Here is a 14,668-nt window from a genome sequence, read left to right on the forward strand (position 1 = left end):
CTTTCGTTCCACTCCTTCCACTGCTGTAAGCTGGACTTTATACACTATCAGAAACCACATCAACCTTGGAAGCAAGCGTTGTTGATACAGCCATGTCTGAAACTTCCCCAGGAGCCCAGATTTATCAGTAGTCTTCAACCACCCCTATGCTTTCTCTTCAGTATTGTGGATGCTGCTGCTGTCCCTTAGTCATCGTAGTCTGTGTTGCCACCTCATCAAGCTTGGTTAGGACCAATTTTGCCTGCACATGGGAAGATGTTGTGATTATAAGGTCATCCACGAAGTCCTTTATCACTGTTATCAGATGCTTCAGTTCTTCGCCGAGTCTCTGGTTACATTTTTCATGAGGTTCATAACAGGATGATAGGCTGGGGGAGACTGCACAACCAGTGACAATCGTTTTCTCGTGGTGCTGCCACTGGGTGATGCAGTTTGTGGTCTTGAAGCGGAGCTTGATCCCTCACAGGTAGCTACAGATCATTCCCTTGATGCGGTCTGGGACGTGGTAATACTTTATGGCTATTCTGACAAGATTGTGAGGAATGTCTACAAAGTCCAGCCAGACTACTGTCAGATTGCTTTTCTTTGACCTGGCTTCATGTGTCATCTGGCCTAGGACTCCTCTGTGTTCCAGGCATCCCGTGAAGCATGGAATGCCTCTCTTTTGGATCAAGGTGTTCACATATCCATTTTCCATCATGTATGGAGTCATTCTCCTCTCCAATATTCAAGGCTGAGCAGGATAATGGTTCTAAATTGGCTTATGCTTTGTTAGCTGTTTTATGCTTCCCATTAACCTATTTTTGAGTCTCTTTCTTAAAAGAAATTGAGCTTTTCAAAAACAGTAAGGAAGGTTTATTTCAAAGTGTGAACAAAGTGGAAACGTAACAATGTTTAGGCAATGCATACATCATCATTTTACAGAGAACGTCTTCACAACATTACAGAATTTTCCGAAATGGCGATAAACTTTGACATTTAGAGAAAAAGGAATTGGGGCAGGGAAGTGTTCATGTGTGTGTTGTGTGTGTGTTTGTGGTGGCGGGGGTGGGATGAGGCATGTTTTTCCTCAAAAGACTTTAAGCTATGTGGTTCAGGTTCAGATTCAGGAAGTGAAAATTTAGAGGGTTGTTGGTGTGTGTGTGTAGTCTGATTGGTGCTGACAGGGAAGTATGAGGTGCACAGGGATGTGGAGGGGGGGATGACTGAGACATAAAGAGGAAAGAGGAAAATGATGAGGAAATCAAACAGGATATATCGTCTGCACTGCAGAATCGGACGTTTTTTTTCCATTTGAAAACATAAATGTTTGGTTCCAATTAAAAACGCTGCGATCGCTGCAGTAAAGTGCTGAGGAGAAACCAATGTGGTCCATCCACAAAAACTACTTATAAACAAGAGTGGGAGTGCAGAAACCCACGGCTAGAAATACACACTGTTTGCATTGTAGCAAGGAATATTACGGAAACCAGCAGCGTATGAGAGAATGGAAGGAGTTATATTTCCAGAAGGATATAAAAGTAAAACAAACCCAATACTAAAAGCTTTTAGATATTAAACTGAACTCTTAAATGTAACTTTCAGTTTGACACCATTCACCTCTCTTTTGCAGTCAGACACCAAATAACCAGAACTCTCTTTTTTTTTCTTTTTTTCCGAGGTTAACCTGGAACGACTCCCTTGAAAATTGATGTTGGATCTTTTCCATGTTTCTGCAGAGTTCTGCTTTTGGTGTCACACAACTGATTTAATATCTGGCTTTTATAAATTCACTGTAATAAAAATGAAGCCACAAAAGGGTAAAAGGACAGACTACAGCAATGACTCTCAGTCGTTTTTGTCAGACCCATGCATACCCACAGTGCCCAGATGAGCTCTGGTAACCCTTTCACTGGTTGCCTTTGTTATAAATAATTTTATACAATAAAGGGTCCGTTTTTAGGGCCAGTTTGTTAAATTCTGACCCTGATACTACAATATTAACGCATACTGTGGGTGATGAAGTCATTTATCCATATTGCATAAATGGATAGATGACATTCATTTCCTTTTCTTAATTTATACTTAATTTTAGCTGTTTAACACTCACAATATAGCCCATTGGTATTTACCCTCTACTGTTAATCCATAACTTTCAGTTCACTATTTCTTACTTTTAGGTATCTGTTTTAACCATTTACTAACTGGTTAAAATACAAAAATGATAAATGTGAAGTAACATATGTGGTTGCTTTTGCTGTCGTGGGTCCTTTAGCTTAGCCCTTAGCAGCAGCCTCATCGCTGCTCTTTCATGTTTTAACTTTGTCCCGATGCTTCTTTCCTTTTGATATAAACTTTCATTGGCTCTTCATTTCAGTACCAGCTAACTTTTTGAACCTATTAGCATTTAACTTATGTAGTAGATTAGTTAGGGCTTGCATGGTGGTGCAAAGGTTAGCACTGTTACCTTACAACAAGAAGCGTCTGGGTTTGAATCTGCCAGGAGGCTGACGTGTCTGATATCCCTGTGTTGGTGTTCTCACTGCATTATCATAATGATGTCAGTCCAGTATCAAAATTGCAACTGACGAAGCACGTTGTTGTGATCGCATAACTTTAAAATATGGAGAAAAAAGTAAAACCATACCTTTGTTAAAATAAACCTCTCTTCTAAAACAAATGGTCAGCATTTCAAGTGTTTTCTTTGTTCATTTATAAAATATAACAAACATATTATCGGGTTAGTTTTGCTGTTAGCCAAATTTAGTTTATTTATCTTGGTTTGCTAACTTAGCTAACTTTTTGGCTAATGCTAACTGAATGCTAACTAACTCAGACAACGTCACTGGTCGGGTGCAATGCTGATCCTGGGCCAGCGTTATTATGATGATGTAGGAACAACACTGACACGAGGATATCAGACTGTGCATGGGGCTTTTCTGTGTAGAGAGAGGTGTCGAAGGTGTGCACGTCCTCTCACAGCGCTCCTACAATGCCACACTTGGTAAGAAAATGGCTTTCTGTTACCTCTCTGAAACTGCAGAGTTATATCCTGGTGTACAAGAATCTCTGGTTGGACGTCACTGGTCTGCAATCAGTAGTGCTAATGTTGCACACTGTTTACCGCATTGAGAGGGCTGATTAGCAGAAGGGTTTAATAATCTATTTTGTGACTTGGAGATGACTTTGTGAAGCTCCATGTGTTCAGGTGCAGGGTAGCATCTTCAATAAAAGTAGAAAATGTTTTACTAACATGAGCAGGTTCATTTGAGAGGTGTGAATATCCATGACAGAGGATTTCTCAGGCATGAAAGTATTTGGATCTCCTTCTAAGAGGTTTCAGTCAGATTTAAAGGAAATCACTAAGTGTAATAAGATTATCTGTTGAAAATTTGGGTTTTAGTCATGCATATACAGTTTCTTTGTTAGTTTTTTCGGGGCCACTTATCTCACCCCTCGCCCTATGGCAACTGGGATTGGCTCCAGCACTGCTGTGACCCTGAATTGGATTAATGAAAGCTTTTCAAATGGTCACAAAGAACAGAAAATGCATAGATTTCTGCCAAATAAGATAACACTGAGTTTGCTGTACGTGAACCGATTGTGCCTACATGCGCAGTCGACCATTAAAGACCCATCATCAGCCACAACGATGACTGCAAAACAAAAACATCCAGCTGAGGCTGACAGGAAACGGCTGTTTTTATATGAATTCGCTCAGGGGTGAATGAAAGCGTGTACCAATTTCATGGCAGTGCATTTCATTTTTGTGATGTTCTTTCTGTTAGTTCTTTGTGAATAACTTACATAAGCATCTATACTTTGCCAACGTGATGAAAAAAAAAGGAAAATGTATTAACTTCATTTATAATACAGCTTTATCTGTATTTTGGCTGAATAATTAACAGTTTTATCAGGTTATTTCTTGAAAAATGGTCATCAATCAGGTGAAGAAGAGGGAGTAAGGACAAGCTATATTTAAAGCTCTATGCTTCGCTCGGTATAACTTGCACAACAAAGTATACAAACAATCATTTTAACCTTACAAAAAGATAACAAATTCACATCCATGGCATTTAAAACACCGCCAAAAACCATCTCCTTGATAAAATGTAAAATGTGTGTAAAATATATCCAAAGTATTTAAAGAAAATGCTTGCATTGATATTATAAAATCAGTATAAACAGAAACAAAATTGATTTGTAAGATTTCATACACACTGACGCTACATTGTATAAAATATATGACAACTCGTGTAGGCCGCTTGCAGATGTGCTCTCAGCTGTGGAAGTGGAAGGTGCATGCACAGCTTTACTCATAGTCTTATAAAGAGTTTAGGCACAATTTATAGCGTAATACACAGGCTAAGATGAACATCCAAGGAGTTTTCTTCTGCTTCTTCTTTTTTATATGAAGCCCTTTATCTACAGAACAGCTCCCATCACATCTGTTCCCTCAGCAGACATTCACTGCGGGCCTTGGTTTTATTCCAAAAATCTGCGTTCCAAAACAGCTCTGCAGTCCAGAGGGAAAAAAAATCCACAACAGCTTCCCCAAATGTCAGGGTTTGTCTTTCAAATTAACGTCTTTGGGAAGAAGCCGTAGCATTAAGCGATGCCTCGACCGCTTATGACAGCTTCACCATTTATAAAACAATCTTGTCCGCACAAAAACAAGTTAGTTCTCTGATGAGTCTGTTTACTCGTTAAAACAAACAAACAAAAACAAACAAAAAGTTTCCACAGTGCGCTTCAGTTAACTTTAAAGATGCTAAAGACGTGAGGCGAGGCGGAGGGATTGCCTACGCTGTGGAGTCTGAAGGACGGGCCCGTAATGGCCTGCAGCTCCGTGCCTTTGTCCAGTCGCAGGAGGCCGGACACCTGGCAGGGCTTCAGGAAGTGGAAAGGGTGCGGCCCGGCAGAGGGGGTTGTCCCGTAGCCTTCCATGCATTGCAGCTTCTGAGCCCTCAAGCCAAGGGTCACCACGTCCAGCTTCACGTACTGAGACTGCTGCTCGTTGAACAACACCTGAATGGACAGAGAAGATGATCTCTCATGAACAGGTCAGCAGAGGGAGAACTTGTTTCTGGAGTATTCATGTGAAACCCAAGCACACTGTCTCGGGATTTCATGACTTTTTCTTTCTCTTTTTTTTTTTTTTCCTTTTGCTTAGATTTTCTCCAGACTTCTGTCAGCCTGACAAGGAGGAAGGCCTGGATACTTGAGATTACCCAAAACCTGATACCCAGCTCTCCAAAAACATGATTCATACATCTACACTATGACTGCTCGAGCTAAATAAAGCTTGCTTCTAGCTTTGCATGCAGACTTTTTTAATTCACCCTACTATCCAACCATCCATGCATTTTCTTCCACCTATCCAATTCAGAGTCACAGGGGGGCTGGAGCCTAATTCACCAGACTAAAAGTAAGAAATGTATTTTTATAGGTGTGATGCTTTAACCTGGATCTCTGTTTTATTTAAGATGTTTTCAGCTGGATTCATCTTTCTCAGAATCGTCAGTGTTTGAACTTTGTCTTAACCATCCCATGAACCCGTTTCAGTTTACTTTAATTTCACTTTAAATTATTACCCAACCATAGTCTGAAATTGTTTTTTGAAATTAAGTTGGCAGGATAAAAATATAGAATTTTGTGAAATAATATAAAGATACCTAATCAACTTTAAAGCTGCATTTATACCTTTGGGACAAAACATTTTCATTTTGACTCTGTTTTGGTCTTTTACATAGACTGTATATAAAAGATGGATGTGCCCATCGCAAACACGAAGTATGACACAGTATGTGGTTTCAGAAGAAGTCAGGTTAAAGGGAAGTCATATAATGAAGTACTTCATTATATGACTTTGTAAAAAAAAAAAAGTTAAAAAAAGATGAATTTATGTCATCAGTCACCAGCAGATGACAAAGACTTTGATTTTTTTTATTTGTTTCCTGTAAGAGTGTACTCCTCTTACTGCGAATATGGGTTTCTTAATCATTTTGTCATAAAAGGAATTAAACAGAGCTGCCCGTTCCAGGAAATAATTCACTGTCAGCGAAAACTGAATTCCCTAAAAATACATTACACAATGTCGACTTTGTTTGCTGCATTACATACTGGCTAATGCGTAACTGTAAACAGTACAAAGCCTCAGGGTTTAAAGAGTGAAGCCAATGTAGAAGTAACTTAGCTTGTGTTCTTTTTAATAGTCACCAGGGGGCGATACAGGTACAAAAATAATTCTAATCCTATATACATTTAAGGCAAAATGTCTCTTTCTTGACCTCTTTAAACACTTTCCTGTTGAGTTTATGGACTTAGTCACTCATTTGAATTAAAAACTTAAGTAAACATTTGTCATACCAAGTTCCAGAAAGGAGGATTAGCCAAGGTGTGCTTGCTGACTAACAACTTGTGAGGTATAATTCATTAGCCAGTGATTTTTGTTTTGTAACATTACTGCAAAAATATTGTTTTACAGTAGCATTATGAATTTTAAAACCTTAAGCAGAGGACATTAATACTGTGCAACCAAATTTTCTTTGAAGGGTTTATATTAAAAGTGAACAGCTAGATAGCTAGCTTAGTTAGCAAGGTATGCTAACTAAGCTAGCTAGCGCAAGCGGATCGGCTCCAGTCCAATTATGTTCTTCAGCAACCAGTGCAAATTTTGATTTCATTTTAGTCATAAGTCTAAAGTCATAGTCAGTTTTAATCGAATAAATCTCATAAAATTATAGTAAATATTAAATCTAAAGGTGATTCAGTTGATTAAAATATGAAGCGTAAAAGTGTGGCGTAGTTTGGTGTCCTACTTTTATTGACATCAAATGTGAAATGTGTCCATATGTCTGCTCTTGTCTTTGCTCAAAAGCACTAACATTTTGTCACATTTTAATGAGAAACAGGGAGATTTCTGAGTTCTGTTTCCAAAAAAAAGCTGTACCGTTGCCCGAGGGCTGATCGATTGTTAGCATCTAACCACTGGATCGCTGCCAAACACGTTCTGCCTTTCTACAACTTAATTATTTGTCTTTGGATCTCATCTCTCCAGAATATTTTCATCTCGTTCCTATTCGCAGACATAAGCATCAGTAAAATTATTTCTCTCAATGAAAAAGGTCGTTGAGAGAAATTACTTGACAATGAAATTAACACTGATGGAAAATTGAACTTTTAAAAAAAAAAAAAAAAGATGTGGGCATCTTTTATTTACAGTTCACCAGAACCTGAGGGAAATATCTGGATCTTTACTTCATCTTTGCTTGCATATCACTGTGTACATCAGCTAGCTGCCAACTGGGAACCATTTTGATTTTGTACAGTTTATCACACACAAACAGGCAGGACTAACCTGGTGTTTTTTTCTTTTGTGTAAAGAGAAAACATGCTAACTCCACTCAGAGGCGCTCTGTCTGGGTTCAAAGCACACCACTGAGCTGCCTTTAATACTGCCCACATTCATTTGAGGCATTATTAATGGAAAAGTTGTGACTGGTTCAGCTTTAAGGTAGAGGTGCGGCTGCCAGACAGTCCCAGACTAATGCTGGGTTAGCTTAGATAAGCCCAGACTCCTTGTTTAATAGCCACACCTTGTATGCAGAGTTTGCAGCTCAAAATAAACTATCGCTCCCAGCAGAAACTCACCTGGCAAAACAGGAAGTAGACGCCTGCTTTCTCCACGGTGAAGGTGCCCTGCTCCTTGTTGTACCTCACCGCTTTACTCATATTCAGCGTCCTCTCTTCCCAGCCCTTGATCACCCCACCTTCTCCCACTGTTAGACACACGCACACACATCCCAGGTCATTCCTCTCAGAGACAAAAGATTCAAAGATCAACCTCTGTCCTTCACTTTTACGACTCTTACCTTGCTGAGAGGAGACTTTGGTTACTGACGGAAAGCAAAAGCGATTTTGAAAGAAAAGGAAAAGGGAAAGTGAATTAAGATTTTATGAGTGCAATCGTATAGGGGTATATGATTGAAAACACTTCAGCAGATGCTACACGAGACAGCTACGAGAGATCTGCCAAGCCACTTACTCTCAAAATGAGACGCCGCTTTCCTTCCATTTCCACTCCTCCCTGCTTTCGACGTCCTCTCTGTAAAAGGGAGGCAGGAAAGGAGACTGAATGCACATAAAAATGACGTCTGTGGGGTTTTTTCTTGAAAAATTTATTTGGACAAAGCAATCATCCCCATCTCTATCTGTCTAATAACATGAAGCGTTAATTTGGTGCCATTCAGATCCAGACCTGGCTGGCTCTAACAGGGTTAGCAGATGGGTAAAGGATTTCCTTTCACGTGCTTCAATAATATTTCCTCAAACTATTATTTTCGGTCAGAAGCGCGTGCCTCCTCACCACCACACGCACACACACGTTTAGCAGCTAATCTTGGAGCAAGTTGGTCGCAGTCATGTAGAAAATACTGAATACAGAGATTGGATGGAAGGAAGGAGGCTGGAGAGATCTGATTGGAAGGAAGGGTGAAAAAAAATTAGAAAACCAATAAAACCCCTAAGATGGACAGGGGGAAAGTGACTGATAAAGCAGAAAAGGACAGGCATTAAAAGGCAAAGCTGAAGAACTAAAAGGCTAAGCAAGAAAAATGAAGTGCAGGAACAGGAGAGTCAAAGAGGGTCTTTGGCTGCAGCAAGACAGAGTGAAGCAACAGCCAGCTTCATCCAAGAACAAGCTCAGATAGCTGCAATAAATAAAGCACAGCACTGATGACCGCCTGCTCTTATTCCCCACTAAAAGTTTTTTTTAGGGTTTTTTTGCCTTACAATCCAGCCGATTTCAAACACTGATACAACTCTGTGTATGAACTGTGAATTACACACTTTATGTTTCAGGATGAGACGGGCCAAACGCCCCCCACCGTCATCATTCGGGAATATTGAGCCCCTGTGAAAATAACTCACACGTGGGTGACCCTGTGGACTTTGGATTTGCTATGGCCGAGCGTAAAGCCCTCAGGCTGGCCAGATTTTCTCGACTTAAGCTGTCGGTCTTTTCAGAGGAGAACATAACAGCAGTGTCCTGCTGAAAGGCAAGACTGGAAAAAGCTGTTTGCTCTTCTTATTCCCTCGTTTTTCTTCTTTTTTTCCATTGACAGCCATGAGTTTCTGACAGTTTAATGAGATATTAGTTACTAAAACCAATAAGCTAGCACTTAGAGGATATCAATACAGATACACTGGTGAAATCTAGACTCTAATCCCCTTTAAAAAGCCCTCGTGTGGGTTCACTCTCGGGCAAAACGTGGACAATCAAGCAGTCCCGTGATGGTGACGCAAGCAGAGGCTATAAATACAGCAATGATAGGTCATCAAATATCACCGCTTTCACAACAAATCATAGCTGTGTCAGTCGTGTGTTCTGGCGGTGGGGAAAAAAATCAATTTCATTGCCCGAAAGCGTGCAACAAGGCCCCCAGCGCCCGCGCCAGCTGCTTTTTTTCTGGGACTCGAGGCCGCTCTGGTCAGACCTGTAATTTCTGAAACAGTCTTCCAGCTGCCTACTTTTTCCTGTGTCAACTTTTAGCAGCGGGTAGTGCCTGCGGCCCGCGAGACCTGACCAAAGTGGCATGTGGGGCCAAGACTGGCCAGTGCTCTGCGTTAAATGTTCTTCCTAAAAAAACAACAGTTGGTAAGGAGACTGTGTCTGTGGCAATATGGAGAGCTGAAAGGACAGGACGTCTTATACATGCCGGTGGTGCTGCAGTGCAAGAAAAATGTCAGGCTTTGGCAGGCTTTCGAGACGCAGTACCATCTAGATTTGGGCGGATTGGGCCTAATATCGATAGTATCGATACAAATGCTGGTATTGGCGCGATAGGATCGCATTAATGTCCTACTAAGTTCAGTGTGTAGCCAACTGAATTGTGTTAAATAATTTTATTGGAAAAGGAAAAATATCAAACATCTACTGTGAAAAATGGCCTAACGTCTGTTTTAATTACAGACTTCGGCACATTTAAACAACAGAAGTTAATGTGCTTTAGAGATGGACACATTTAGACTCCAGGTCCTTAAAAAATCACTTTCAAAATACATGAAAAGATGAAAGGTGTGTTTTCTCTTAGTAACTACTCATCACTAACCATTTAAATGTGTTAGGAATTAGCAAATTGATGATTCATCTCATAAATCTGCTACATAAGCTGCCTTTAGAGGTTAAAAGTATTGCTGAAACACTGGCCATGAATTTACTTGGTATGGGATCGATACCAAATTAGCAGTATATCACAGCACTAGTACCATCTCTCTTCACTCGATGCCCCACCAGCAGCTCTCTCTTCTCCAGGATCAGCTGAACAATGGCCTTCCTCTGTTTGTTGACCTGTTGAAACACACAGAAAAAACCAAGCTATTAACAAACGGCCAGTTATTTTTCTCATAACTTTTTTTTTCTGGCACAGAACCCACTCACGGCCACAGACAGCCTTTATTTCCTGCCAGCCACATAAGCAGCAGACTGTCTCTGGCAGTATCCTGCCCCCTTTGCTGCCATTCTAGCTGTAAATCTACCACTTCCTCAGCGACTGGTTGCGACACCTAATGCATGTTTTCAGCACTTCGAATTCTTCACATGTCATTTTTTTTCCGCAAGAAAGAAATTGATTTTGTCAAGCCAGACAGGATTTAAACCCTCAACTGGAAGGTGGCTGGGGGGGAGACTCCACTGGGTGACCGAAGGAGGCCTAAATCGAGTAAGAGGAGAAGCTGCTCCAGAGGAGGGGGGAAGAAGTATGTTTAAATTTACTGCTACTGTGGAAAAGCAGGCCGAGAGAGCTGCAGTGCACCCTCCAGACGTTCACTCACTGGGCTCTCATCAGAAGTTGGCTAACGGCAAATGGACAGAACAGGGGCCCCCTTGGGGAGGGCTCCAGCAACACTCCACGTGTCCAATTTTGGGGGGTATTTGTGTTATGTGCAGGTTTCTTGCCCCCCCCTCTCTTTCTCCTGATATAAAATCCATTGCAATCTGGTTTTGTGAAATACACTGAACTCAAAAACAGAAAAAAAAACAAGAAGAATTTCCATTCTGGCTCCTTTAGGAAATTTATTTGTCTTGTGATGCAATCTGGTGTCGGATATTTGCTGCAAGTGCAAAACAGAAAAAGAAGGAGAGTGGAAAAAAGTTTAGGAAAGCTGCACTTTGCAGGAGATTTAGAAGCGTTTGCTTGTGCGGGCTGAAAATGATTTACACTTGCCACGCTTTATCGTGCAGCCCGTTTCACGCCTCGAGTCCCCGGCAGACTCGAGGCAGTGGGGTGAGCGGGCATACGCCAAATAGCTGAGGCTTTCCAGTAAAATTAGATTAAAAAAAAAAAGGAGCACAACTGGCACCAGAGTAATTAATCATGATCCCCCACCCGGGGAGAATGGGGGTGGAGGTGGTTAACAGGGGGAGGCGGACACAAAAACAAGCAACAACTCGGCACAATTTGACTGCGTTTATTGCCGAGTAATAAAAGTGCCAAGCAGAGAAATGGTGCGAGAGAATAAGTAGTCTACGTGCGAGGGGCGAGAGAAAAGGGGGAGGGTGAAGTGTGGATTTGTCCATATGCCCCCAGCCAAGATTCCCGTAACCGCAGCCACAAAAGAAGTTACATAAGAAACACTTGATGGTCTTTCAAAAAAAAAAAAAGTTGCAGGAGAGTAAATATTATTGTTGGTGCAAAAACGGAGAGGGGCTGTCTGCACGCTCGAATTATTAAGGTCTTTTTCTAAAGTATGACACAAACCTGCTCGAGTCGGTCCTGCAGGATCTTGAAGGACTGAGACAGGTCCCGCGTCTGTCGCAAAGTCCACGCCGTAAACAGCGCGCTGCATGCGGCCAGAGACAGAGCCACCAGGGCCAGAGAAGCCCAGACGACCCGCAGCCTGCGTACTCGTCTCCTCTGCAGAATCCGATGCATATTGGTGCAGACTGCGCTGCTAATCACCGCCGCAGACCATCCGAAATCCCCCGCTTCAACTCCATTCCAGCAGAGCATGAAGTCCCTCCAAATGCATTTCAGTCCAAATGTCCAGTCTGGCAATAAGAGGACAGGCTGTGACCGCTCTGTAGGATCTGCTCTTTAACTTTTAGCTTTATCTGGCAGATGAGTTTGAAAGCAAAGCAGCAAAAACATCTGATCAAATCACGGCCACCATCCTCCGTGTGTGCAGGCCGTCTCCAAATACAAGAAAACTGTGCAACTGGCGCACATCAACTGTTGCATCCTTCTCCTTGTGATTCGTTGACTCAGCTCTCTTGTCTTCCCTTTAAACGGCGTGCTGGGGGGTCAGTCTATTAGACAGACAGACCGAGCACACATGAATGTACACACACGCGCTGAGAGAGACGCACACACACGCAGCCACACACTCTCTGCTGGAGGCGAACTTTGCCTGCGCCCTGAATTTTTGATACCAGCTGGCAGCCGCCGTGAAAATCGACGAGGGGAGCGCACGGAAAGCTTTACGCGAGGCTTCCGCTGCTTGTCAAATCACTCTCATCAACTCCAAATATGTGCCATTCATGTCCGCGACAGTGCCGTGTGCAACCACACGGTGGCTGTATAGACTCACGATCTGCACGCTGCACGTTTGGTTTCCACTGTGCCATCAACAGGTGAGCCAGAGAGCAAAGTTTTCATTCATAATTGAATTTATAAAAAGAAAAGAAAAAAAGATAAACCGTTCCAGGGAACAAAAGGACAGTGGGTTCAAACAGGAGTACCAGCTCCTTCTATACAAAGCACAGAGGTTCTTATCTTCAGAGAATTTCACGTGGTGACACTGTGTCCTGACCACTAGATCTCTGCAACTTCTAAAATATTTTCTGGAGAGCGCGTTGAATCATTTTAAACAAGCACGCTGCTGAAGCCACATTTACAAAATGACGCTGTTCATTAAAATAGCAGGGGTATGAGGCGCTTTTCAGAGCTCTAGTGCCTTTTTACGAGGCCCCACACAGCAGGCACCATATCAAACAGTAAATTAAAATCAAACTTGAATTTAAAAGTAGCCCGAGGAGTCACGCTGATGCTTTTGTTAAAGAAGAACAAACCTTTCATTGCTCACATACTGTCTTCTTCTTCTTCTTTCCAGCCTTTGTTGGACAGCACTGCTGGCACCTCACCTGCCGATCTGAACGTCTAACGCACGCACACGTATGTGAGAATGAGCATCCTTGTGCACATTTGTGTGAAAATGAAGGGTTAGGGTTAAAATAACTTCCTGCCCAAAAAGATTAGAATAAATCTACAGTTTTCCAGTGAACATATAGGTGAACACAGAGACTTTTGGAATAACATGCTCTGGGCAGCCCAATGAAAGACAGAGCTGTTTGGCCACAGGAGCAGTAGACTTGTTTGGACCCAATGTGGCTTTTCAGGAGAAGAACCATCTGTAAAGCATAGCGGTGGAAATGTTTTCATTTGGGGTTTCTTGCTTCAAACTTTGGTGAGTTTGCAGTCATTGATTCAGAGTGAATGTTGATCAGGAGCACGCAGCAAATCCGCAAAGGCCCACTTGCAGGAATGAAAGAAAACCCTTAAATGTACTGCACGGAAGGACGGTCTAACATTTCAGCAAGCAGATGCCAAGCGCTGTGGACGATTATGCAAATGTTACATCTATTGATAAATATATATTTTTTTGTTTGCATCCTAGTATATCACGTTTATTTGCAGGCACTGTATCGAAGAAGATGAAATGTTGAATATGATTCAAAAACATGGAACGTCTCCATTTCACAAGTGTATGTATCAGAGTCATGTGATGAACTGTCCAGAGTGTACCCTGCCTTATGACAGCTACTGTGGATGGGATGCGTGGGAGAGTCACCAAACAGGGACTGAGAAATACCCCTGCTTAGCACTACTCATGGTTAAAACTCCACAGAAATGTGACTCGTCCTCACATGGCGAATAGAACAATGTGAGCTGCAGCGCCTTGAGGCAGTTAAATTGAATAACTACCAGTGGACTTTTCTGTTTTAGCTTTTCATGGCTTATTAGCAGCAGGTACTTGTACTTTGATCTGTGCATGTCCTGTTAAATATAGCAGAGGTCTGTATATTTATGTGGAGGCTAAAGTATTCCAAACTGTGTAAAAAGTCAAAGACAGAGTTTGGTCGCTTGCAGCGATCTTGAAAGTCAACATTTGTTACAACATCTTTATTCTTCAACACAGTCTGAACTCTGTTCTCTGTCAAGATGATCCCACACTGCTTCTATGATGTTGACGTCTGGCTCTGGGGAGGCCAATCCATGGCTGATAGTGTCCCACTGTGTGTTTTATTGCTTTGGCAGTATGTTTGGGTCATGCTCAGATGCTTTCCAGTATTGCATGGTGGATAAAAATCTAAATGTACCTCATAACTGTATCTTTTTCATGAGCTGTTTTTAAGGCCACACTGCACACCGTGCAGAGATGTGCTAAGTTTTTGGCTAATGGCTCTTTGGGAATCGGCATGTTATTTTGTGTCTGTCAAACTTTGTTATCCTTGATATTTTTCATAGATTCAGCTAAAGAAATGGGAACAAATTATGTGTTTTTGTGCCTAAAAGTACAATTTAAAATTGGTTCTTTGCTAAGTTGTCTGTTTGGTGTTGACACAGCAGTGGTTCGTCCCTTCAGTCCCTGAGTTAAAGAGCCTTTTTTTAGTCTTGACTGATTTATATGT

The 14,668-nt window shown here is 41.8% G+C and overlaps 1 protein-coding gene across 1 annotated transcript; it reads right to left on the bottom strand.

The window, feature by feature from the left end:
• Nucleotides 1–846: 846 nt before the first annotated feature.
• tnfsf12 (TNF superfamily member 12) lies at nucleotides 847–12,509 on the bottom strand. The gene is made up of 6 exons (XM_085266799.1): nucleotides 11,739–12,509; nucleotides 10,249–10,330; nucleotides 8,027–8,086; nucleotides 7,854–7,877; nucleotides 7,633–7,760; nucleotides 847–5,007 (listed from the first exon to the last, which is right to left on the bottom strand). Exons 1-6 carry the CDS (start codon nucleotides 11,988–11,990, stop codon nucleotides 4,732–4,734), a joined length of 822 nt encoding a protein of 273 aa, XP_085122925.1. The 5' UTR covers nucleotides 11,991–12,509; the 3' UTR covers nucleotides 847–4,731.
• Between the last annotated feature and the right edge of the window lie 2,159 nt (nucleotides 12,510–14,668).

Source organism: Mchenga conophoros, linkage group LG3 (genome assembly GCF_057382185.1).
Source record: "Mchenga conophoros isolate Kocher_MC1m ecotype Shallow Benthic linkage group LG3, M_conophoros_male_GT1.1, whole genome shotgun sequence".
In the NCBI taxonomy this organism is placed as follows: domain Eukaryota; kingdom Metazoa; phylum Chordata; class Actinopteri; order Cichliformes; family Cichlidae; genus Mchenga; species Mchenga conophoros.

Bases quoted from the DNA above. Each gene is read 5' to 3' on its own strand.
- tnfsf12 (XM_085266799.1), bottom strand. From the start codon at position 11,990: ATGCTCTGCTGGAATGGAGTTGAAGCGGGGGATTTCGGATGGTCTGCG. The intron at 7,878-8,026 runs GTAAGTGGCTTG...GCTTTCCGTCAG, and splicing joins AGCGGCGTCTCATTTTGAGA to TAACCAAAGTCTCCTCTCAG. The intron at 5,008-7,632 runs GTGAGTTTCTGC...CTGTCCATTCAG, and splicing joins TCTACTTCCTGTTTTGCCAG to GTGTTGTTCAACGAGCAGCA.